Source organism: Syngnathus scovelli, chromosome 8 (assembly GCF_024217435.2).
Source record: "Syngnathus scovelli strain Florida chromosome 8, RoL_Ssco_1.2, whole genome shotgun sequence".
NCBI classification, from domain to species: domain Eukaryota; kingdom Metazoa; phylum Chordata; class Actinopteri; order Syngnathiformes; family Syngnathidae; genus Syngnathus; species Syngnathus scovelli.
Window position 1 is genome coordinate 8,375,149 of NC_090854.1, and position 25,333 is coordinate 8,400,481.

At 42.3% G+C, this 25,333-nt stretch overlaps 2 protein-coding genes across 5 annotated transcripts; both read right to left on the minus strand.

Moving 5' to 3' along the window:
- Positions 1 to 2,253: 2,253 nt before the first annotated feature.
- grb14 (growth factor receptor-bound protein 14) lies at positions 2,254 to 11,893 on the minus strand. 2 transcript variants are annotated; one of them, XM_049727890.2, is made up of 16 exons: positions 11,743 to 11,893; positions 11,322 to 11,451; positions 11,029 to 11,202; positions 10,284 to 10,416; positions 6,699 to 6,855; positions 6,255 to 6,376; positions 6,108 to 6,182; positions 5,852 to 5,989; positions 4,660 to 4,770; positions 4,474 to 4,569; positions 4,065 to 4,127; positions 3,753 to 3,902; positions 3,614 to 3,680; positions 3,402 to 3,489; positions 3,216 to 3,309; positions 2,254 to 2,678 (listed from the first exon to the last, which is right to left on the minus strand). In XM_049727890.2, the coding sequence occupies exons 3-16, from the start codon at positions 11,163 to 11,165 to the stop codon at positions 2,532 to 2,534; spliced, it is 1,578 nt and encodes a 525-aa protein (XP_049583847.1). In that variant the 5' UTR covers positions 11,166 to 11,202; positions 11,322 to 11,451; positions 11,743 to 11,893; the 3' UTR covers positions 2,254 to 2,531. The 2 variants fall into 2 exon arrangements, with proteins under 2 accessions (XP_049583847.1, XP_049583848.1); XM_049727891.1 differs by lacking the exons at positions 10,284 to 10,416; positions 11,029 to 11,202; positions 11,322 to 11,451; positions 11,743 to 11,893 and adding an exon at positions 8,232 to 10,277.
- A 49-nt stretch (positions 11,894 to 11,942) lies between these two features.
- On the minus strand, positions 11,943 to 25,234 carry cobll1b (cordon-bleu WH2 repeat protein-like 1b). Of its 3 annotated transcripts, XM_049727851.2 has the most exons (15): positions 25,074 to 25,234; positions 24,824 to 24,998; positions 24,146 to 24,226; positions 17,211 to 17,399; positions 16,849 to 17,053; positions 16,552 to 16,777; positions 16,445 to 16,489; positions 16,282 to 16,376; positions 15,822 to 16,061; positions 15,628 to 15,757; positions 14,506 to 14,635; positions 14,333 to 14,418; positions 12,967 to 14,192; positions 12,512 to 12,646; positions 11,943 to 12,424 (listed from the first exon to the last, which is right to left on the minus strand). In XM_049727851.2, exons 2-14 carry the CDS (start codon positions 24,862 to 24,864, stop codon positions 12,518 to 12,520), a joined length of 2,823 nt encoding a protein of 940 aa, XP_049583808.1. In that variant the 5' UTR covers positions 24,865 to 24,998; positions 25,074 to 25,234; the 3' UTR covers positions 11,943 to 12,424; positions 12,512 to 12,517. The 3 variants fall into 3 exon arrangements, with proteins under 3 accessions (XP_049583808.1, XP_049583809.1, XP_049583810.1); XM_049727852.2 differs by lacking the exon at positions 24,146 to 24,226 and having other exon boundaries at positions 24,824 to 25,227; XM_049727853.2 differs by lacking the exons at positions 24,146 to 24,226; positions 24,824 to 24,998; positions 25,074 to 25,234 and adding an exon at positions 20,086 to 20,348.
- Positions 25,235 to 25,333: the final 99 nt, after the last annotated feature.

The window sequence follows — 25,333 nt, forward strand, 5'->3', positions numbered from 1 at the left end:
GAATAGGAGTTTGTCCGGTTGTGGGTCAAAAAGGTGTTGAGTCCACTTGGGTCAATTTGACCCAGATTTTTAGCTTATTCAGTTCGCCCATAAAGTTACCTTAAATGACTAACCCACAAAACAAAACTCTTTTTTTGTTGTTCTGTTTTATACGTATATATATTAAAAAAAATGTAAGGGGCTGTTTTGTAGTGTAGTCATTTTGGGTTAAATTAAGAACCCTGAAAGTTGGATTGAATTGATTCAAGTGTTGGTTTTTAACCCAGATTTGGGTTATTTTTGACTCAAACGAGTACAATAACAAGAAATCAAACAACTGCTACGTGACGATGTTGCCTCGAATGCATTTAATTGTTCATCCCAACTACTATAAGCAAATGTTGAGTGCCTTGCTAATTATATTGATACAAAAACCACTGATAAAGTTGACACCTGTGTGAGAGTGCACACCGAATACCAACTGTGTAACGGTATGAAGTGCAAAGAGTGCTACTGGTTGTCCGTGAGGGCCAAGACAGCAGAGAAGGAGGGGGGAGAGAGAGCGAGGGAGGGAGGGAAGGGGGGGGATGGGGTGAGAGAGAGAGAGAGAGAGAGAGAGAGAGAGAGAGAGAGAGAGAGAGAGAGAGAGAGAGAGAGAGAGAGAGAGAGAGAGAGAGAGAGAGAGAGAAGGCTTTCTTAGCTGAAAGAAATGCAGTGTCCACAGGCCGTTGGTGTTGGTTGAATTCATTAAAGGAAGCGCATTCTCCCCCAGCTGCCATCTCTCCCCCTGCAGCCAGGCGCCGATCAATGGCAAGAATACATCCAAAACAACATTTAGCACAAGACCTAAGAAGCAGGGGTACATTTAAGACTTCTGTGTTTGAGCACGTCTCCCCTGGATGTGAGCGCTCCCTTTCAAAAAAAAAAAAAAAAAAGCTGCTATTGAAGTCGAGGAGGAGAGGCGTCGGGGCACTGCATTTAGATCACAACAAAGAAGCTTGTTTAACACCGACGCTTCCAGAGCAGACATTTTAGCCGTTTGTGCAGCAAATCATTGGCGGGATTTACTCGCAGCGGTTGGAAAAATCGGACATAAGTGAAAGGATGAGTCATTACTTGCACTTGTAATAATTGTACACATCCTTAGAGAAAGAGAAGGCAGTTTAGGGGGTTGATAAAGTGAATAATACACGCTTGTGAAATAGTCTAACAAGGCCCAATACAAGGACGATATATATATAAAAAAAATCTACAATAAATCTGAATTTATTTGCCCATTATTATTGCAGGTGTACCTAATTTAGTGACCAGAAAATCCGTTTGACCTTGTATATTGTCAGCAGTAATCATCGATGATAATTGCTGTAACTTTACTCATCAAGTTAACGCCAACTTAAATTGATAAGTTGACGTAAATGTCCAACTGGAATAGAGCCAACGAAATGCTTTTACTACCATCTAGCGGTCATGAGATGATTTGCACCGTGGATGCCATTGCCCCCATTGAGTGTAATGTTGAGTTGCACTCATGAATGCTGCATATAGAATCTACTAAATCACACTTGGCATGCTGGGTTAAGATGTAGAATTCACATGTAATATGGAGCAACTAAATTTAACTATAAGGGCAGGCCATTAAATAATAAACTGTTTTCACTATAAATAAGTGAACGAAAATGCAAGCAACCGTGTCAGGTGAAGGGAAAGGTACACTAGTTAGGGAAATTTATAATGCAGTTCAATGCATCGGAGAAAGCTTGAATTTATTATGTCCACTTGAAAATAAAATCAGGTTATACATGATTTATTGGATTTTTTTGCTCGGTCTTTTTCAACTCTAATAAAAAATCTTGCGTGCCGTCCAATGCACTTGCAATATTAGAACTTTCTGGAAATTCAAAATGGAAATGTGATTTATTTGATCCTGAAAGTAATGATTTGTTTTTATGTAGGGAATCCAATTGTGAAAGTTTCTCTTTTGAATTGACGGTCTAACTGATTAGGTGTGTGTATTTGTTATATTGATAGAATTAATGTTTAAATGTATTGTTGGATCTATATATTTATATTTTACTCGGTTTGATTTTATTTGTATTCCTTCAATACTAGGATCAGCTGCTTGGGGGCCACATTAGCACCAGAAGAGCATATCAAACAAGAATATTTATTAAAAATATTTTAAACACTTGTTGGCATTGACCAAAACTATGACTGAAGGAAAACAGAAAAAAATCAGTATATATATATATATATATATATATATATATATATATATTTTAAAGCTTTTGATTTATCCTTAGACGTTGAATATAAATCAGACGGTGCGAGGGGCTCTTCAAATGATTGCAAAATGCAGACCTGAATCCATCATTACAAGAAGTAATGATTTGTTATATTACAATGGGAGCTGACAGTCACATAAATGGTGTGAAATTTTGCTCTTTCAGCCAGTCAGTGGATGACGCACCTCACAAGCCCGTCCAGTCTTTGCATAATTGTGCATATGCGCACAAAATCAGCGTGTGTGAAGGAGCCAGAGAGGAGGCCGCTGGTCACAGGGTGGTCCCGGCACAATGTTGTTTGAGTTTGCAAGGCAGCACGCCGCGGTTCAGCTGGTAGAACTCCACCAGCTGAATCAAGTCCGAGAAGCGCGTGTGACCGTCGTCCAGGCTGTAGGCTAACTCGCCTGCGTCATCCAGCTGCCGGGCGGTGGAAAAATGACGATGCATTGTGGAGTTCCTCACACAATTTGAAAAGTCATAAAATCAAAGATTCATGGCATTGTGTCATTTGTTTGTTTTGACTCCCCACCCACCAAATTTAATTAATTTCAATAGATCAGGTTTGGTTTTAAGTTGTTTTCTTTAATCCTTTATTCAATTTGGTTGTATTTTTATTGGTTTGAATTGTCAGGCGTGTGAGTGTGAGCTGTGGTCGACAACAGCTTCTACGTGCGAGTGTGCTCATTGCATTTTACTGTTTACCCAAAAGTTTGGTGAAATATTTTGACCCAGCAGATTCAGTTGAATAATTGATTTGCTGTATCAAATAATTTAACACACCAACATTGGCTTGAGCCCACGATTTAACCCAATTTGGGCTCATTTTAGTCAAGCAGTTTTAAGAGTTGGAGCAGTGTGGAGTCAGCATCCCACTCACCACTGTGAGTGTTTTATGCTAAACAAACCCAAGTGGACATGACTTAAACATCATAAAAGACAGTCTATGGTACTCACAGGTAAGATTTGGAAGTGTTTGACTTTTTGCATGTGGCACAACGACAGTACAAATGTCTTGGGGTTGCTCTGACTGTCCCTCAGAAGAAATAACCTGAAAACAAAATGACTTTTTCAAACAGTTCTTGAATTCCCCCTTCATCCTGACAACTGCCAATAAAGTTGTGTGCCGACAGAGTTTCTTACCCATCGATGGGACCCTGCTGAGTGATCAGACGCTGAGCTTCGTCCCGTGACAGCTTGCCGTGAAACCAGGGCTGAGCTAAATGGAGAGCTGAAGCGCGGGAAGCAAATGGATTTTCAAGCAATCAGGTTCTAGATACTTTCAGACATGGTGCCCCAAAATGTTGGGCAGCACATGACTCAAAAGTGACGCATAAAAATAAAGTCAATCCAACCGATATTTAGTGAGCTCTGGGATGCAGAAGGGCTTCCGTGTGCACTTAGTCGATGGCAGCTTTTCCTCTAAACAAAAACAAACAGAGAAGACAATTTAATTGACGACGTTGCCATGCCGAGTCGTCTCCAGCGACTCACCCGCCACGCCAGGCCTTCCTGCACGGCCACCGAGAGAACCTCCGAGGGGTTTTCGATCACCCGACTCTTCTGGCCCGAGAAGTCCATGGCCACCAGGGAGTTCTCGGAGATGCTTCGCTGAAATGACTCTTCAGGTTTCATTTCAACACACTTGTGACAGAAAAAAGTACACTCGGTGTTACAACTTCATTGACATAACCGAAGGTGAAATTCCCATCAGATTTTTATTTGACACAAGTAACGCTATAAATATCGGTAAAGTTCAAAGTGGGAGTTAAAATTGAACACTTGAGTGACAGAAAACCAGTTTACCATCAGGGAAGCTTTTTGTTTCTGGTGCGGCTGGATGAAGTTTTGGTACAGTTGCATTCCATGCTGGAACAGAAAAGTGCATTGCTGACGGATATGTTTGCTATCCTGCATGTTTTTCCAGCACACAGTAGGGGGCACTATGTTCAAGAAATACATTCGAGGTGTGGTAATTAATACCTGACGAGACGTTATGTCAGCCAGGCAGATAAAGTGGTATCTACGCGTTAGTATCGGTGTCGTTCTAGAAATGTACATTAGCTAGCAGCTAGCCACAAAATTGTAAATTATTTATAAAATTTTGTTCATGGTAGACATGAGAATTAAATGTTTTTTTTGTTTTTTTTAATCCCACCATACAAAAGATGTCATGAACTAACATTTTACTCGACTTAAGAATCTAAAAGTCAACCTTGAACAATCGCACGGCTGTGATCCAACACGTTCTTATCTGCTCATCATCGGCACACAGCAGCTTCATGTCTCTGGATGAAGTGCACTTTGTGGACTAGAAAGACAATTTCACACATAAAAATTGAATCAGATCATTTTTTTGAAAGCAAACGACCACAAATAAATACTAAAAATAAAATAAAACCTTGACACAGAAGCCAAACTCAGTGGGAGCCCCGTGCGCTTTTTTGGCTGACAACAACGTGTAGACATTGGAGTCGCTCAAATCAGCAATGAACTGAAGATGCCATGGCTCCTATAAGAGTATGATCACAATTAATCATCAGAAAATATTTCATTATTAATTCATTTTATTGTACAGCTGCAGTTATTTTCTTTATTAAAAAAAAAAAATGAACTGAATGAAAAATAATTGCGTTTGTGTTCAAGCATGCGGCAATACAGTACTAAAGAGAAGCAACTGTTCCAAAGACGAATCTGTACAGGTGTAAAAAAAAAAAAAACCTCCCTAACAAAGACTACCATTGTTCAGCTTTCACGGGACACATGAACTCCCTCCCTTTTCGACTCCCTCCCTTTTCAAGTAATAGCGCAGCATTTTAGTGTTTGCGCTCACACAAGAGCGATAAACCGCCGCTGACAACAAAGGTCCACTGTAACAGGTGAAACGATTTGTAGGCTTTTTTTTTTTTTTTAATGACCTCATCATGACCTGCCGTGAAATTCTTAATGTCAATGCCTTTTATGAACCCACTGCAGTCAGTGCAAGCAGAACCGCAACATGTTGTGCATGCAAAAATTTATCAACAATTTTCATTTTACCATGTTTGCAACTACGGATTTTTATTCCCGATCAAAACTCACGTAGATTTATTTTCCATGTTTCCATAACCATAAAAAAAAAAAAAAAGCCTGTCAAGAAGTCATCAGCAGCATTCCGTCTCTTCTTAATGCCTTTAGGCTGCTGCGAGGCAAATCAAGTTCAGCCCGTTTCGCTGCTCCCTTGAAACATGACCGAGATAGAACACCAGATGAACCGGTGACCTTTTGTGTCGACAAACTAGAACAACTAGAACAAATCTACCCCGATAAAAAGAAGATGTTTTTTTTTTCTCTTCTTCTATTCCTGTCCCAATGTTTGGTCTACGAGCAGGCGCTAATGTGCAATCTCTTCCATACAAGTACTTGAGTGATAATAATGCTTGAAAAAAAAATAAAAAATAAAAAAGCACTGTGGCATAGCGAGAAGTATTTTGCTGTCCTTGTATGCAACGTGAACAAACCAAAATATTCGAAACAACTCCAACCAGGATGATGCTACAACCACTGACGCACAATAAAGTCGGCGTTATCTGCTTTCGCATTGGCTCACTGACCTTAGAAGTTCCTTTACTGGAGACATATAGCCCTGACCTCCGCAAGATAAAGTACAACTTCTTCCAGGACTTCTTGCTCGGTTCCTTGGAGTGGAGGTGTCCGTGAATCTCTGGGCAGGTGCCGGAGCGGAGAAAGATCTGAGAAGAAAAAAATGTAGGCTGAGAACATTTGATGTGTTTTAATTGAAGTTTTAGGTGGGTTTTCAAATATTTTTGAACCAATGATCCAAATAGATAGGAAAATATGTGTTGATACCTCTACAAGCTGAGAGTGATCCACCACCATATTGTTTCCACTGGATATGGACACCATGTGGTCGGGAAAGAAGTCCTATAAGAATTTTTAGTGGTTGTTATTTTTAAATGGGATGATTAAAAAAAAAAAAAAATGTGACAAACTCACCAAAGGCTTCCGAAAAAACTCATATTTTGCATAGTTCTTCCTGATATTTAGCCGGTTGTCTTCTTCCATTGCCCAGCTGGAGATCACCCCCATAATAGACGCATGGTCCTCGATGATTCTCTCTAGTCAGGAGAAAAACGTTCACACATCGATGCTTCATGTTGAAACTAATTTTGATGTCTTAAAAGGTAAGCAGAGCTGCAATGTGTTTTGTTTAAATAATTAGCATTAGCTTTTTAATTCCTTTGGAAAGGCGCTATCAGGGCGTTCATCCATGCAAGTGGAGTGTATGAAGTGCTGCTCCCACAAATGAAAATGCTTTTTCCCTGCAAGTAAAATCTCCGCCCCCATTTGTCGTCATGGTAACAAAAGCCAGCTTCCACATTCCCGGACATTACATGTAAATTAATTACAGCGTGCAGTTTCCATGAAGTCAAGCTTTACCGATTCCCAGATGAGAGAGATGCTCGTAAAGAGTCAAGCTGTGTTCATCCAAGCAGTGGCTCTTCAAGGCAAACAGCTGACATATGTCCCGGGCAACGATGTCACTGGGGACCTCCACCGCTCTGCTGGTGTTATCTTCATTATAAATCTTAATTACCTGCAAACAACAAGCAATGGATGTCAATCAATATATATATATATATATATATATATATTTTTTTTTGTAGAGAATAATGATGATTTCACAATGTGTACCTAATTTGTAACCTGATCAATACGGGCTGCAGTTTATTTATAAATAAACAGCGTTGATCAAAAAAATGGAGTGTTATTAAATTGTAACGGCACAATTGCTAAGAAACAGCCCAGCCCGCGTGCGGCGTCAACCGTAGGAAAACAGTCGGAGCGCCGAGCAAAGCGTAAATCTCCACATTGTGAGCGCGCACGGCTGAATGGTCTCGTTGACCTTATCTCAAGGATAGGACAGTGTGAGCCACTTGGCCAATTAGACTCGTCTGCTTTAACCTTGAACCGCACCCCCACAGCTGCAGCTCTATCTGAGTGATGGCGAGGAAGGTGGCCTCCAGCTTTGTGGAGCTGCACAAGCAACTCGCGGCAAGTCGCCGCAAAGATGCCGGCAAAGCAAATAACCTTTGCTTAACTGCCCCTTTTCACTTTAACGGCTCCTTTTTTTATTGTCGCCATCAGTCAGCGGTAGCTAAGTCACACAACTGACATTCAAGTGAGGTGCACGGAAACACGCATAAGGTGGTGCCTTGAGATGAGAGTATCATTCGTTGCAACTTTAACACACCAAAAACAAAACCAAAAATGTTGTAATGGGTTTTTCCATACAAAAAGTAACACTAGTATTTTGCTTAATACAAACAATAACAAATAAATGAAATATAAAGAGGCAAACATGAGTAAATGCTGCAATTCACATCATTGCGCCACTCATATTGAAACGCCTACCTTGGCCACCAGGTAGCTGCCTAATGAAATCTTACAAAGAAACTTTAAAAAAGAAACACCACTACACTATCAGTGACTCGGTATGTGACAATAATTATTTTTTCCCCTACAGAAGATGAAGAGTAGTTATTTGTCTATATTGTCTGTCTACATGTGTTGCTCAATAAGTTGTGTTCTAATGTCAATCAGCTTTGTGGCCAACAGTAATTGCTTTATTCTAAGTTTACTTTGACACTACAACAATTAGGGGGCAAAAAAAAAAAAGTTTGATGATGACCAGTGTGTCCCTTGAAAATATTTCATCAAATTCCATTCAATAACAGTAATCTCCAAAACATAACATTTGGAATTACATTTAAATAAAATAATAAAATAAATTAATAAAATAAAATGATTTATTTAAAAAGCAAAGCTGATTTCAGAACTTCCTGAAACCACAATGACTGATTTAATATTTATGCATCGAAATGTACATTCAGCAATGACACACAAAAATGGACCTTACATGAGGAGGCAAAAAAGATTTTGGTTGCTTGTAAACATGAATAATGTTCCTACCCGCTTCTCCAGACAAAGAGGTGTGATGGCAGGCAAGGTTACTCTTCTTGCACGGAAGTTCATGCTGCAGTCTTCAGGGACAATCCGACAAAACATCCATACATAGTCACTCTTTGGTGCTAGATTTACAATATTGTATAAGGCTTTGAGTAAGTGGCGCTACATTCAAGCGAGAGTGAGATGTGTTGCAATTTAAGTGTGAGAAACAAGTCATGTTGCCTCCCCAAAACACGAACTCCTCCTTTGCCCTTGGAAAGCAAAAGCTTCCCATTCGCCTTGTTTTTTTTTTCCTTGCAAAAGTCTGCAGCAAACATGTTTTTATTTTCATTTCATTTAAACATACAAGGCCACGGAGGACATGAGAAACTTGAACTCAATTCATGAACTCAACACTCACTTGCATAATGGAGCAATCTGCTATTTTTCAAGAAGTCGTCAAGATAGCAATTATTTCCTTGCTTGTAAAAGCTGCGTTACAAAGCTAACAAGCCTGCATGACATGACTTCTCATTTAATTTGGTTTCTATTTGAGTTGTTTTTTTTCATGCAAATGGGTTAGTGACAATAATAAAAATAAAAATTGACATCTAAAACTAGCTCCAATGAGAATTACAAAGTATATTGTCAAACTGCTCTGTCACCAAGATGCTACGATGACTACGATGACTATTTTTAAAAGTCATCCTCCCTCTTTGCATATAAAAATAGAACACGGCGTATATTTAACCCCACAGTGGCAAACACCAACGCTCCTCATGAGACTTGGAAGCGGCAGAAGAGAGTGGAAGGAGGCCGCCTTCCCATAACAGGGCTGACTTTATCTCCCGACACAGCACCCGGACTGGTGAGAGTCCAGACAGTCAGACGCTGCCACTTATCGCGCAGCTAAAATGAATTGGAATTAATGGAGCCCACATGATAACTAAGTCTCCACTACTCCCATAACAAAGGGGGCTCCAGACGCGTTGTCCTTGACCGGGTTTGATCCAATCAAAATCCTTGAGCAGGGTCAATTAACAAGACTGTAAATTTACAGTATGTACGCACGTATACAATTCAAGCATATGAGGAAAAGTACTTCTGCAAAAGTTTTCATTCCGAGATGATGTTTGCATTTGCCTTTCAATAGTGGTCTAAATATAGTTCAACTTGAACTACAATTTAAATACTGCTTTGTTGTGAAGACTGTGAGGTTTATTTAGTACTTGTACCACTCAGTCAGAGTTCATGTTTCTTTCAATTGAAGCCTGGAACGTACAAGTGGCTAAGCAGTTAATTATGTATCGGGAACAGTATAGTTATTTTATGTAGAGCGATATAACAAGACTCATGGACATATATTCTTTATCTACCGCAAAGAACGATGATGAATCGTGTTAACTTCAAAGTCGAGAGTTTCTGTTTTCAAAGCTCATCTCAGACCTTCCAGACAGTTTTTTCTGGCTTGCTCCCACAATTCCCAAAAATGACATTTTAGGGTTTAAAGACTTGACATGTAATTTATTTACATAAACATATATATAGTTACGCCAAAATTAGAACGATGTATTGAATGGAATTGGCATCTAATTGCAGTTTATGTCCTTCGGCATGACAGATTCAAGTTATTTTTTACAACCATTGGAATTGCATGTCTTTTTTGTGTGTGACAAAAGCAAGCGGCATTTAAACTGTCAGAGAGAAAGAGAGTTATGGCAGCTAAATTTCCTTGATAGCCAGCACATTTGTTTCATTTTTATTGGCACCATAATTTGTTTATTTTGCATGTGTTTGAAAATTTCTGATCAATTAAACACAATTCAATAAGAGTATAGGTACTACCTAGCCATCAGTTTTGGTGGTGGATTTTTGCCTTAAAAAAGACGCTTTGTTAAAAAAAAAAGAAAAAAGAAAAAGACAAACTCTAAACTATTGACAACAAATGAGGCAACGACAATGTAACTGCGCTACCTAGTGGGGGAATTGGTTATTACGTATGCATTCAACTTTTTAATAACAAAAAATTCAAACCAAACAAGATAGCCACATTAAATAAAATAAAACAGTGCTCACTTGTGTTGTACTTATCTTGGTCCAAGGTAATAACGAGTCAGGGACGGAGTGCGAGAGAGCAGGAGCAGGAGCAACTTCGCCTTCAGGAAGACAAGGTGGAGCAGGTGACCCTTTGCTGACCTCTTTTGTTAACCTGGTGAAGTGAAGTGAAGCTTTAACCAGAGCCCCCCAAAATACAAAATGTGGCTATAAAACATTTGCAAGTAAACCCGAGCAACTGTTATGAAAAAAGTAGGGTTGACTAATTTAATCAAATTCAAAGCGACATCACAGAAAATAAATAGTAGTAAATATATATATTATCAAAAATGATTGACAATTTAATTCAATTCAATTATAGAAACATATTTTACCTCATCGATGGATGACCTGGATTTCTTTTTTCCAATATTTAATTATAGAAAAATTTGTTTTTATTTTTTTTACCTGCAAAAATATATATTTCCGAAATTGAGCTAGTATTGCTTCTGTTATGACTATTTTTTTTGTCTTCTTAATGTAACTCTCATAACTTCCCAGGACGCTCTGCAAACAGCGCAGTTATTGAGTAACTCATTATCTCCCGCAAAGCAACAAGTGCCAACTTTGATTTCAACACGTTCGAGTTTTGCTGTTGAAATAATCCCTCACGCTGTACGCGACACCGGCTGAGCGTATTACAGGTGCAAAGTCCTCTCTGCAACTTTTTGCCTTGGGCTTACCTGCACTGACATTTAAAAGCAAAAGTCTGTCATGTCTTTCCTACCTGTTGCAGTTGCAGGCTGGTCTCGGGAAAGACTCTCGCATGAAGTCGGGCGCCGTACTCTCATTACTCCGGCCACTCGGGTAAATCTCTGCTTCGGCTCCAAGGCTTCCAGATAAATCATCCGCTGTGTTACTCATATCACCACTCTTAAACCCAAGGCATCATCATCTATAGCTGGGAGGGGGTGGGGGGGTAACAGGGTTAAGCAAGAGGTTCAGAAGAGAGCGGTGGTTTGGAGAGGAGTGACAGTGTGTGTAACGTGTGCGATTGTGTAAGGGTACTCCTCCACTCACGCATACGGTATACGTGAGTCATCGGGCTCATCTGCCGCCGCCACACAAGGCTGCCTCAGTAGGGCAAGCCGACCCCTCCCACACAAACGTGATCCATCACAATCAAGAGATTTTATTGTGTCGCTCCCCGCTGTGACAAAGCAAAAAGTGGAATTAACTTCGGTAAGCTCAATGACGGCTTTTTTTTTGTTTTTTTAAACACACACACACACCCTTAACAGTCAATTGCACAATTTAGCAGATTGCTAAGCATTCAAGTGTCCTGGAATTTTTTTTTCATTTAATTGGTGAATGTTTTTTAGTAATATATCTCATTGTAGTTGGTTTAATTGATTTAGTGCAACTTACAGAACTAAAAAAATATAAACAGTTTTAACTACCTTTGAAAAGATAAACTTCTTTCACTCCAAAGGCTACATACCTTGTTCCTGTTAAAGCAATGTTTCCCGTGGAAGTCCAACATCACCTCTTCGGTGACACAGAGAGTCATCAGGTGCAACGCAAAATGCGTCACCCACCTTGCTGAGTGTACACTCGATTGTTTGCAGTGTCCGATTTCAGCAATTCGTGCAGGAAAAACCTGTCGCCTTGTAAACACGCATCGCAGACTTCCACGGGAGCTGTTGACATAAAAGCTTTATTGTGCACAACGCCGTTTGACTACAGCCACGTGCGTAGTTAAGGTTTATTTAACATCAACATATGAAAACTCATACATTTTAAATATGAACAACGCAAACAAGAGGCATTCAGTACCACAAGTCAGACCTGGTCTTTCCCTAAATTATAAATCGTTATGTAGATACTATTCAAAATAAATCATCATGATATTATTAAAACTCTGAAAATCCTCTTTATAATTGATAGAATTGCTCTCGTTTCATAACCTGGTCCAGGCAAAAACAGTGATGCATTTAATGCATGACAAGCACATGGCACAAAATAAAAGACATTAAATTACGCAAGTCAACCGAGGCTGTTATTGAAATGTGAGCAAATGAACCCAAATACAGCAATTAATACATTAAATCTATGTACACACTGCCAATCAAAAAAAAAAGACTGCTCAGCTCTCGTGCCAAAAAAAACAGGATGCTTCCCTCCTGAAAGACAAAAAATTGTGATTTAGGAATGTCTGAGATGTGCAAATATTTGGGAAAAAGTCACAGGGAATTGACAAAGCTCCTTACAGTAGATCAGATTTTGTCATAAGGCACTGATAGCGGTGAGTCTGTCCTGCCATCTATCTGCACCAGCTCACTCGGCGACGTCGGTTGACCTTTGACATCTGGCGGGGAACTTTTATCGTTCACCACCTCATTGGCCTGCAGTGACAAAAACAAAAATCAATAAATCACTGCTCAGACAGTGAGACAGCGAGGCAATTACAATTTGCAGGGGACAGAAGTGCAATTGATGCAGCAACCCCAAAGTACCACAAGATGGCAGCAGAGATCTACCTTTGTCTAAATGCCACTCATCTCATTTTCACAAACTGGACTTCCTTGGCACCAAGATGCCACAAGATGGTGGCAAACCACCACCAGTTTGCTAGCATCAGGATTTCACACGATGGCCATGCAGTTAGATATCCCGTCCAGCATCTCAAAAAAATCCAATGCTACTTATTGTGACCATAACTCACCTTGAATTTCCCGCCGACATTTTGCTCGATGAGCGAGTAGCGATTTGCAGCAGGAGAACAGTGTGCGGCCGCCGAGCTGTGTGATTTGGGGCTGTGGGACAGCGAGTGGCTGCGCTTCACGGCCGACGACACGGCCTGGGCGAAGCGGGACGGTGTGGAGGGGGTAAAAGGCCGGGGGGCCGCAAAGGTCCTCAGCTTCTCCAAGCTTAGGCCGTAGCCGGGTTCTTTAGCCGGCAGGCTGCTCTGCCTTGTCACACGCGCAGCGAGCGCGTCGGTGTCCCCCTGCACGGGAGGGGCAGGAGGAGGCGGTGGCAACATTGCTCGGTCGACTTGGTCCCCCGTGTGGCCAGGAGAGGAACAGGCACCCGGGCTCTTCTCCGCTGCTGACGTTACATAATACCCCGGTGGCCTTTTGTGCTGCGACAAGCGGAAAGATCCCGGCTTTGGTTTCGTAGCGGGCGGAATTTTAGTCGCCTTGTCCTCTCCTGGCGAACGTGCTGGAGTGGAGGGGAACCCGTCATCTGCTTTCGGCGAGCTGCTTGGCGATGAGGCATGAGTGGCTTCAGCGAGGCATCCGTTGACAGTGTTTGCTGCGGTACTAGTAGTGCTGCTCAGTATTTGGTCCCCGGGGTAATTTGAGTGCTCGCCAACGTCGTCCGTGGCAACGGGGGGCACCTCCAGTGTCAACGCCACTTCAAAATATCTCAGCTTCTCGTTGGATTTCGGAGGCACCACGGTGTATGTCGTCATCCCCACCTTGGGGATGTAATTTCTGGTTAACTCGTTGGAAGGCTTCGGCTTCAGCTCAGGATGCAAGGCGGCGTCGGACGCGGCCAGAGTTTGGCACATCTCTGTGGCTTGGCTACATTTGAGGTCGGCGTGTAGCTGCTCATTCGTTGAAGTGGCGATATCCTTCTTCTCGCCTTCCGTAGATTCCAAACCAGGTTCCTTGGCGGGGGGCGGAACTTGATCATCCGCGCACACCTGTTGCTGAGGCGGCGGCTCAGGGGGAGCTGGGAAATCGGTTTGCACTTGAGCGTCCTCCCCAGCGGGACGGGACGTGGCGCTCGCCTCCGAGCGAAGCGACGCCTCCTGGGGGGCGGCAACGTCTCCGTGAACAGAGGCAGCCTGGCTCTCTTCTGGATTTTGCAGGCACGACTGGAGGTCACTTGTTACATCACTGGAGGGGTGACCAAATTCACTTTCAAGTTGACACAAGGCCATCTCTGTGGAAAACAGAAGATGGCATTTTTTTTCTTTTTGTTTGAATTTTTGCTTTGGTGTCAAAATATGGAGAGAAAGAATGACACACACAAAAAAGACACTACTCCATTTATAGGTCAATTTGGCCCAATAGAAATCATACCCTCCAGTTGATAGGAATCTGTGCTAGCCGGCGTCCTCTCATCGGTCTGAATACTAACCAAATCATTCGCGGGGCTCTGTGACTGACTGACAGGAAAAAGCAAATGATAAGAATTAAGAGAATTTACAAGCATGATTAAAAGAAATGCTTTTGGAAAATCTTGGATTTCGTACTTGCCATCTGAGGATAGATCACAAAACTGATCATCCCCACAGCTGACAATGAGGTCTTCTCTCTGGATCTCGCTGGCAGCTGCTGAGGTCTCCTCCATGATCTCCTCCAGTGTTTTGGTGCCTGCAGACTCTGTACACCAATCCACAAAACACTTGTGTGAAGTTGCTTGAGGGACCTACTTTAATTATCGACCAATTTGACACAAATGTCCTTGAAATTATGCAATTTACAAATGGTGCGTTCACAATCGAGGACTCACATTTAATTTTTATCCAACAATCTGTTTCTTAATCAATTGTGTTATGAGAAAATATCCCAAGCACAGAGGTAATTCCAGGACAACTGAGACAAAAACAAAATACAATGAGCATATGATATCTGCTCTGTAGCATGAGACTATGTAAACTCATAAACATCAGAGGCGGACATATGAGGACAAGTTAAGGAATGTCATTTTGCCGCAGTATGCACTGAGGTCACACTTCCTCCAGGTTAATTCAGGGTTGCAACACCGTTTTTTTTTCCCCGATGTAAACACACCAGGTTTGTTTTTAAAGACCAGGGCCAAAACATTAAATAGTCTTATTGTTGCTTTAAATTGCTTTTGTGTTCACTCCAGGGTGGAACTTCCCTCAGAGGACTATACAAGAATGGCAAAATACGCGTGGACAATAACCGGAAAGTAACTCCAAAGGCGGCTAATTCCACCTCAATGCAGAAAAAATACACAGGGCTTGAAAACACGCTGTCCTTTGAAACTCAAGGACAAAAATTGGCTTGAACCAATTCCCCATTTGTTCCACATCCCTTCAAGGAGCTTTTCATATTTCTCATTTTACATTTTGATCAAATTCTTTATTTAGGCTATCTTGGTTAAATCAATATGCTCCCAAAAATAGACAACACAAAATGGGCTATTTTGCCTCAAAGCGCCCTAAAAGTGAGTAGATTCACTCATTAAATCAAACTAAAAAGGTCAAATACGTTGAACTGGTAACTTACGTCCACTAGGAGGCACAAGAGTCACATAAGAGAAGCCAAATGGGTGGATGGGGCCCAATAAGCGCAAATGTCATGATTATTGACAAGTTATGGATGCACACAGTGATGCAAAGACAAACCTTGCACGTTTTCTTGAGGAGGCTCCGTTTCCGGGACAGCGCTGCTTGGGGGTGTTGGCGGTTGTGGAGCCTTGCGCTTGGTTCTCTTCAGTGAAGACTCTGCAGATGAGCCGCGACTTAATCCAGAAACCTTCAACACAGAAATCAAAATGAATAATGGTCTACTGTGTTATTTCAAAATGTGTCTGACTAACCTCACAGTCGACTGGGGTGGTTGGCTCGGAGGAGAGGCTCTGGCGGGCGCTGAGGTCTGCGTGGCAGCTTTGCGACACGACGATGGGGGGCTCAGGCGCCCGTCTCTTCTTGGGTGCATCGCCGACAGGCGAGGTGGGAGACATCAGCGGAGGCGAGCAGTAGCCGCCGGGCAAAGCCATGCTGAGCGGTCGAGGCTTGATCACCAGAACCGGGGAAGCCGGGGCACTGACCGTCGTGGCCTTTAAAGAGCAAACATTCAACCAGGGGGCACGATAAGAACTCGGCTCCAGAAGTGCACGGTGCGTGCTGGACCAATGAAAATGCTACGTCAACAAAACCTCCCTCTCAGTATTTGCATTCGCCTGCTTATACAGTGGAATCGTAAAGTCGTTACGTCTTGTTGAACTAACAAGAGTGACGGACGAAGAAGCCAGTGAGTGTGCGGTGGGGGGGACGTACCTGCGCAGCAGTTTTTTTGCTTTTTCTAAACTTGCTGAAGAGGCCCTTGTTTTCTTTTTCTTTCTGATTTTTGTCCTTTCCGGGCATCACCGCAACTGGAAGAAAACATTTTGTGATGAGGAGGAGTTTTGGAGAAAAATGTTCAAACAAATTTGCCTCCTACCTGAATGTGTGGGTGAGGCTGGACACGCGGGAGAGTCGGAGTGTCCTGCGAGCAAATAGCGTGATAAATATGGATGGTAAAAGTCCTGACAAATCGTTTTGGCTTACCTCTTGTATCTCTTGCGTAAAGCTCCCTGATTGCATAATCGTTTAGGGAGCCGGACAAGTCCAAAGGGGCCAATGATTGCACATCCCTCAACAAAATGGTTGTCTCCTCTGCAAATTCACATTTCTCACAGATTGCCGGTAAAAGTTCAGTCAAGGGGGTCTGAGGGTTGACTCGTAAAATTGCTTTCTGGGTCTTCTTGTAGTTTATCACCATGCGAACAGTGACCTGAAGAACAGAGCCGATTTGATTAAATGAATTTGGGCAAAAAAAATCAGTTTAGGAATAGTCAAATGTACCTCAGGCTTTTGAGGACCAGTCTTCTTATTTTTATCATCTCCTTTAGGTTTAAGGCAGATCTTCTCCACGTCCAAGGTTCCGATGAGAGCGCTGGGCTTGAGTTTGACGTTGCGCCGGCCGGCCGTGATCAGTTCCAAGGTGTAACTTGATGGGTTGAGGTGATACGTCGCACACAGAGTCACTAACAGATCCATTAGCGGCTTGCTGAAAGACACGCAGAAGACAATATTTGCATGGCGGTTCACAAAGATGAAGGGGTGAAACCTCCCGTGCCAGTTAGAACATGCAAAGTTTAATGTGCAACGTGTTCTGTGAGCGTTCAATCCGTTAGCTCATTGCTAACTTTTTTTTTTTCTTTTACCTCCCATGTACTGTGGTCATCTTTTCCGCACCGTCGGGCAAAACAACTACCAGAGAGAGATCTTTATCGACGAGCTTCTCCTTGTGGTCCATGGTGAAAGAAGCGTTTCCTGGATACCACTGCGAGAAATCAGAGGAATCCAAATTCTTCAGTCCCGGTGGGGATGGGGCTTTGCTCTTGGTCGACACCCTGTTGTTGAAACAAAAAAAAAGTTATTTGGTTAGAAGCTTAAAATTAGCATTCTGGTGATTGCTTCAAGGCAGACAACCATATTTGGAGGGTAAAACAAATAAAACATTTCCACCCAATCTTTGATATTCACCAGACAGACTAGAATGGAATTGGCTCCGCCGCTTGAGGGTGCGGCTCCATCACAAGACAGACCGTTGAGGATAACATGGCAAAGTAGTCACAAGACAATCAAGTGGAGCTACGTACCATAATTAGCGTCATGCAATTTGACCAGTCGTGCTAAAATAACAATAAATTGTACTTTAATAAATGTGAAGACTGCCATTTCTAGTTACAAAAAAAATGCCATTTAATATGCTTACAGTATCCTCTCCCAAGGCCCCTGTGGTGGGCAAGTCGATAAGACGAGCATGTAGTCATCCCAGCCGCAGAAGAACCAGGTTCTTGCGGACCTTTTGCCCTGAATTATAGCCTGCTCAAGTCTCATGTGGGGGTATGCAGGAATCTGAGCAATGCAAGGTCACAGGCAGCACTGAGGCACGTCTAGCAAGGGATTATTAGCCTTGCTATTGGGGTGGGGGGTGGGGGGGTGTCAACAGTCCTTAAAGATCTGCATGAAATCACTGTGCATTCAATCAACAAGGGATGTGGATATGTCAAAGACTAATTGTTACAAATCTTCCTTTACGAAGTCATGGGTCTTTTATGCTAAGAAAAATAGAAGGGTAGGAGGACGGATCAAAACAGTACTCTCGATTACAGTGGACGCTCCGAAGTTCAACGGAGTCCGAACCGACCGACCTTCAACGACTACCAATGGTTAAAAAATTGGCTACAAATAAATAACTAAAGTAATCCAATATGGCAGCTCTAGGGTAAGGTCGTCAAATATGATTTAATGATAATAATATTGATTTGCTGTTTCTAATGTTTTTTTAGGTTATCCTCGTGCATCTGAGGAAATTCTGGGATCCAATGGGTGATTTTCAAAAACAACCTCCAACACAATAAAAGAAAGTCTTTCACATTGCTTTAGGGCCACAGACAATCAGATCTGGGTGAAGCATGTGCTTCTCACCACTGTAAGCTAGCTGTTAGCATGCAAAGTAGCAGCAATGCAAAGTGGGAAAACTGGGCCTTGTGCAAATGGACACGGTGTAGTTTACGCTTTCTTCAGACAAAGTTTAACCAAGTCAACTAAATATTCGTGAGTATAATAGTCCCAAGACTGTGTCTAATTAAAGGATTAAGTTGAATTATTTGACATAACAAACCAGCTTGTTCATTGTATTACAGAGAAAACAAATGAAAAACGCTATAACGGAATTTTTTTCAATTACGGTTTCCTTTACCACAAGAATATAAATATATATATATATATATATATATACATATACACACACACACACACACACACACACAAGAACTACTGTAGCAAAGAGCCGCATCAGCATTTTTGTGGGCTTCAATTCGGCTAATACAGTTGAGTCAGTTTCATGCGTCGCGTCACGCAAGATGTCAACATACCGCTTGACGACATCTCAAGAGAGCTCACTCCAGCGGTTGGCAAAGTGCATTACTGCCGGTGGCCACCCTCTTTGACATACTAAAAAAAAGTGGCGGTAGGCTAAGGCATCAAAACCATTGAGGAGACAGGAAATTTGAAAAGAGAAGAGACGGTAGCAAAACAACACAAATATGTCTGCCCTTAAAACATCACGTCTGGTGCAAAGTCCTGATTTCAAGGTCCTGGTTGTTTATTTGACTTTGGAATTATTTGTTGAGGGGTCAGAATGAACATTCTGAGATTGGGGGTTTGAATCCAGGCATGGAAGACTTTAAATTGTTGATTGAGTGCTATATGGACAGTGACGTTTCCGTCACACATTCAGCAGGTGAGAGCTGCTCAGACGAGGGCGTGAGCATTCGTATTTTTTTTTTTTTTAAGAAGGCAAGCATGTCACAGCTTGACTGCCGCTTCACATGCTCGCAAGCGAGTCACACCAACACGATACGCGTACTTGACTACAGACCAGGAAGTCGTAATCATCTCCTGTCATTGTGCCGCCCCGCCGCTTTCATCATGCACGGATCTGCTGCGCTTCAGGAGTGCAAACAACATAAAAACCAACAGGCTCGGCGACCACACCAAAGACTACAAAAGTCGTATAAAATTTTTTAAAAAAAAATCCTGTAGGAAAAAAAAATAACACTGGCAGGGATGTATTAATTAACTGAAGTCAAGTGAATTATTGTTGAAATTTAGGGTTGTTTACAAAGTATGAGGAGTTTTTTGGAGGGCGGAAAAAGCACATCATGCAAAGTCTTCACATTCCAAACATTTGGTTCCAGCTGGCACCATCGCGTCCAGTCAGAGTGCTTTTATCAAAACAAAATAAGCAACTGAAGATTAACAAATAATCTAATTTACACAGCATTTTTTTTTTTTAAACAGCAGAAGAATCAAGTGTACCAAAGCTGTTAAACGCCATTACACAAGCTCCAACACGCTGTAGTCTCTCCAGCTCAGTTGGGAGTCAAAACAAAATTCGACCTCCTGTGCGACTCGAGGAAAGGTTGCGTGGCAGCCCAGCCGTGGTATTTTAGACATAACGCTGAAAAAATGTGGAGAGCAGGTGTGACGCCCCCCAACCCTTACCAACATTTCATCCCACGCTCTTACCTCAACTCAGAAAACCTTCATGATATCTCCCGCGAGCTGTCAGATGGACCGACTGCTATCGAGTAGAGCCCGAAAAGGCCCACCTTTGTGCCACGCCTGAGCCGCAGTATCACAAACGCCTCTCCTCCAACTAAATCCTGCTCGGCGGGCTGGGGAAAAGCCAAAGCGCTTGTATGTTGATAGCACTCCCCCGCAGTCACGACAAGTAAGGTGTAAGCAGCTTTGTGCAGACATGAACCTGTGGGCGGGGCCACGGGAGCACTGTACATTCCAAGCACGTGGCTCTGGATAAATACAATGTTGGTTTGACCGTTTCGCTCTTTTCTAATCATGACTGACCTAATCAGGCTAGAGTTGATTCTGTTAACAGAGCAAAGGGGGGTGGGTTGAAGGTTGAAAAGAATCTTGGAAACGTCACCGCTCTCAAATGTAATTGAATCAGGCTGTTTAGAATTTGTTTTCATTGAGAATTTTTTACTTATTTTTTTTTTATTAAAAAGCCACACCTTACCTCTTAACAGTGACTCACTCCGAAATCATGTCAAGGGCTCGTCTGTTGAGCAAAGACTGGCGCAAAAATAACCACATTATTATGATCAAAATACACCCAAAACATAGAATGTGTCATTTGACATTTGAAAAATATATTATGGCAAATTAATATAACTGAATGATTAAAAAAAACAAAACATTAATAATAATCTTTTGATCATGCGCATGCTTTGACGCAAATCAATTCTAATCGACACTAGTTCATTGCAGGACTCCTGAAGTGACCGCGTGCACTTCTGAGAAATCGGGCCAACGCGTGAGGCACAACCGAGTGGGGTTAAGATAATTCAATTTGGATTAAGGATGGATTAAGTTGACCGTGAGCGCAGCAAGAGGAGGACATTGGTATGCAGGCTGGGGGTTGCCGGCGTCTTTATTGCGACAGTCCTATTTTGAAGAGGAAAGAGACAATTCTAGATGGATCATCCAAAGCATGCAACGTTTTACCAGATTTGTTTGAGCAGTCATTTTGGATTTGCGAAGTGGGGCCAGCACAATTGAGACTACCTTGTGACTTTATGTAAATGGATGTCTTAAGAATTTAAACCCGTTTGATTTGATGGCCTTCTCAAAAACGTCAAACGAAAGGCGTGTGGAGGTTACGTTAGAGTGTGGGAGTGGGTCAAAGGGGCGGCGCTTAAGAGTCACACACACACACGCCGAGAAGCGGGAGGATGGTTGATCCCTGAGGAAAGACACAACACAGCGGGACCGTGAGTCGCAGCTGCTAATTTGGTGAGAGGTCACCCAACTGTAAACACAAGTTTTTAAAACGAGGCCCGGAAAGGCCATTTATTCAGAAATTGTAGAGGACGGAAGCAGATTAGAAAAAAGGGACAGAGGAACTCTGGAACTTCCTGTTTCAGTTATTTATTAAAAAATTCTCATGAGCAGAAATTTAAAATTCTGCCCAACTTAAAATTTGAAGCTTGAGTGTGTAGTAATGACAACCAAAGGGGCGGGGCTTGAAGCTCAGCCCAAAAGACAACTATCAAGTCGGTTGGGACTGAAAACCGTCAGCCACAAATAAGGTTATTTATCTGCACAAACATCGCCTTCGAGCACTGATAATGAAGGTCAAATAAATTCTGATAAATGCGTCGTGTAGAATGCTGGAATGTTATTTCAGATAAGTGAGCGTTTCCATTAGCGGCGCACAAAGGGCTAATTCATGCTGCCTTTTTCACAGGCCGAGAGTGGGAGGAATTTAACCGTCACGTCTTGGAAGGGATTTGTTCCAGCAGTACAACTCGTGCCAGCGTTCGACATCGATCTGCACTGCAGGTCAAAAGGATGGAGTGCTTATTGTGAATACACAATTGTGCGCAAAAGAGTAATCTTTTGATCAGGGGTAAAAACAGCTGTCTTGATAATGCGCGTGACTGTGGACGCCACACAAGTTGTCTTTGGTATTTACGGTCAATGCGTTGGCTCCGGCGTGGTGACAAAGACGAGCCATTATTCCCGGGGCCTTTGGCTCGGCGCCCCATGCTCTGTTCAAATCCTGTGAGGCAGAATGCGCCCGTGTGATCAAACGTCCCCATTTTCACTTACTGTACTCAAAAAGCCTTAGCGTGCTTTTTTAGAAGATGATCAAACATGTTTTCAACTGTCTTATAAAAAGGACAACTTTTAATGGTTTGTAATATTGGACAGCTCTAATGCGTGTCAACACATAAGACAGGAAACCCAACAAGCAACAAATCTCTTCTCTTGCCTCGCTATGCCCACAGGCTCTGCGCATCTTTGGCATAACACGCGTCATCGGACCGCCCGCGTGTCCACAAAACAGCTGTGGGGATTCGCAATACCTTAACTAATTCCACATTCTGCCCCGAGGAGAACCAGCGTTGGCACGCGAGATCATTCTTTAGTTCAAACTTCGTCCAATTATTCCACGCCATGGAAAATTTTTGACTGAGAAGTTACAATTTGTCACATTGGCATCCAAGCACACTCAGGAAATAAATTATGGAAATAATCCTAATTATTTCGATTGAGAATAAAATCACGATTAATAAAACGATTTTCAGTTGGGATTAAAATCACGATTAATAAGATTTTGTATTTCATGTTACATCATACAGTGTTGTCATAACAAAGAAATAGAGACGTTCAAAGGCACGTCCCGCCACTGTCCCCTCTTACATAACGGCTACATGCGCAAACGTGCTAACAATGAATGCGGCTTGGAGCGGACCCAACCCGGTGGCTCTGGCCAGGGTCACTATTTGTGCAATAAATGAAGAATAACACATGCAGCCTTAACTTGACAGCCATCCACAAAATGTCGGCTCGGGGGACCGCGGAACATGTGCCATCCTGTTTATAGAAAAGGGTGGCTAACTTCTCTAAATAAACCGCAGATTTGGCTTCTCCGCCGCACTCATCTGAACTGACTGCACGAACAGAAATCAAACTGAGAAATGACTTTAGTAAACTGTGAAACTCTACAGTCAAATAAACTCACACATTTTGATTATAATTCTGCTGGGGCTGTGCATGATGTCATAACGCTGACACAAAACGCTGACAAGTATTTTTCTTTTTAGTTGGCTTTTTGTGCCTTTCGATGACAGCGACTTAAATAATAATTTTCCCCCTAAAAAAAAATTATAATGACAGTTGACCTGGAACCAATTATATGTATTTCTCCATTATTTCCTATGGGGGAAAAATATTTTGAAATGCAAAGAAATTGGATGTGGACTATCCTCTCCAGAATGGATTGTGTTTCTTAGAGGTTCCACTGTGTGTGAGAGCCTGTACTCTTCGGAATGGAAAGTTTGCATCAGTCAAAAGCTCCTACTCTTCCCCTCACCTTCAATTTAAACACCAACAAAAAAAAAAGCTGCTCTATCTCAAAGTTGCCAAAAAAGCAAGTAACAAGCTCTGGAAACTCACTCCTCCTTTTTTAATGATTTCAACCGCTGGAATACAGGCGGCTGACATCATCTCCCTGAACCAGAACTAATGGGAAATTCCATCATGTCCTCTGCTAAAACTATCACACGTGACAATTTGGGACTTTGTTTGCGGATATACAAGCAAGCACATCATTTATATAAATTATGAGGGTGGGGGGTAAAAAGCATCATCCGGTTCATGACGGTAACAGAGGAGGCAAGAGTGTCGTTTGTGCCTGCTAAATATTTCCCATGACCTCAACATATGGTCAAGGCAAATTCTCACTAAAACTGGGAGAGCAGGAAATGGGGGGGGGGGGGGGGGGGGGCGGCATGGGAAGAGATTGTTCAAAGATTGTTGCAAACATCTACAACTGTGATTTCACAGAGATGCGCTCTGCGGAAGGAATGTTAGTCGTGTCGATGACCTTTTTTCTCACAAAGGTTGCTTTGTGAAGACGCGCTGCCGCCGAGGATGGCTCGGTAGGGGTTTGCAAGGACACACCTATGCGCCGTTCATTTAGTCGTAAATAAAAAGAGCCCTGACAGCTGGTGAGAGGAGTGACAAATCCCACAATGACAAATGAGTGCTTGCTGCCTACCTCTTCGGAGAGCCGCGTCGATGAGGCTGTGATAAATGATCATCCATGACTAAGCTCATCGGCTTGACAAAATTTACCGGACTGGGGGGAGAGAAATAATAAGTCATGCTTCATTCTCAGTTTGAATGTTGCAATAAGACACACATGCTTTTTTCGACCATAGACTGAGATGCTTTCTCTCTCTCTCTCTCTCTCTCTCTCTCTCTCTCTCTCTCTCTCTCTCTCTCTCTCTCTCTCTCTCTCTCTATATATATATATATATATATATATATATATATATATATATATATATATAGAAAAAGCATTACAGATAGTTGAGCTATATCACAGGTGTCAAACTCGAGGGAGGAGGGCAGATACAGCCCGGTACATCATTTTAGGTGACCCATGAAAGCTTATTTTGTGCATCGAGTTGAATTTGTTGTGTGAATGAGGTGATCATACATTTATTTGGGCTCACAATTATAGCGGCCCTTCAAAATAAAAACTGTACGTGACCCGTGACGAGTTCGACACTACTGAGCTAGATAAGAAAGAAAGAAAATCTGAAGGGCTGGAAAGTGACAGATGGAAAGAGGTTTGAGATACAGAGATAGAAAGTGAGAGATGGAGAGATAGATACAGAAATGGAGATGACAGATGGCGCGAAACGATATACATTTTTATAAATATGCTTACCATAAATCCAGATGCTTTTCATGACGTTTTTCCACATCCATGAGTCGTCATGAAGATGCGAGTTTGCTGTAACCCGCCACCAACATCAATTTGAGCAGGGAAAGCGGAGCCTCATTCTTCCTAGTTCGGCGCCTTTCTCCTCTTTAAACAAACCCATCCCTCTGTTTTTCACCGTCTGACATTCGGAAAGTCAACCAATACTGTAGTCGACGGTGGTAACTTTTTTTTTTTTTTTTGGGCTGCAACTTACATGTCTGCCTGCCACACCGCAATGTTAGGCTGTAAAACAAGAAGTGGGGCGTCCCTCTGTGCAGTTGGCATACATCCTGGCGAGGCGTTTCAATCAAATACTTAGTGCAGCGGGTAACACACACAAAAAATGGAGACACCTCGCAACCTTGGAAACGTTCACGCAAACGCCCAAAAAGTGCAGTTTAAGGCAAAACAAACGAACGGGAATTCTTCTTTGCTGGTTTCCTTTTTATGAGCGCGTTAGTGTGTAAACAGTGA

Excerpts from the sequence above, each read along its gene's own strand:
- grb14 (XM_049727890.2), bottom strand. The coding sequence starts at position 11,165 with ATGAGTAACACAGCGGATGATTTATCTGGAAGCCTTGGAGCCGAAGCA. Across the intron at positions 6,183-6,254 it reads AGTTTTTTCGGAAGCCTTTG|GACTTCTTTCCCGACCACAT; the intron begins GTGAGTTTGTCA and ends AAATTCTTATAG. Across the intron at positions 4,570-4,659 it reads AGTTTGGCTTCTGTGTCAAG|TCCACAAAGTGCACTTCATC; the intron begins GTTTTATTTTAT and ends TTGTCTTTCTAG.
- cobll1b (XM_049727851.2), bottom strand. The coding sequence starts at position 24,864 with ATGGATGTGGAAAAACGTCATGAAAAGCATCTGGATTTATG. Across the intron at positions 15,758-15,821 it reads CCACCCCAGTCGACTGTGAG|GTTTCTGGATTAAGTCGCGG; the intron begins GTTAGTCAGACA and ends TCTGTGTTGAAG. Across the intron at positions 14,419-14,505 it reads GATCTATCCTCAGATGGCAA|TCAGTCACAGAGCCCCGCGA; the intron begins GTACGAAATCCA and ends TTTTCCTGTCAG.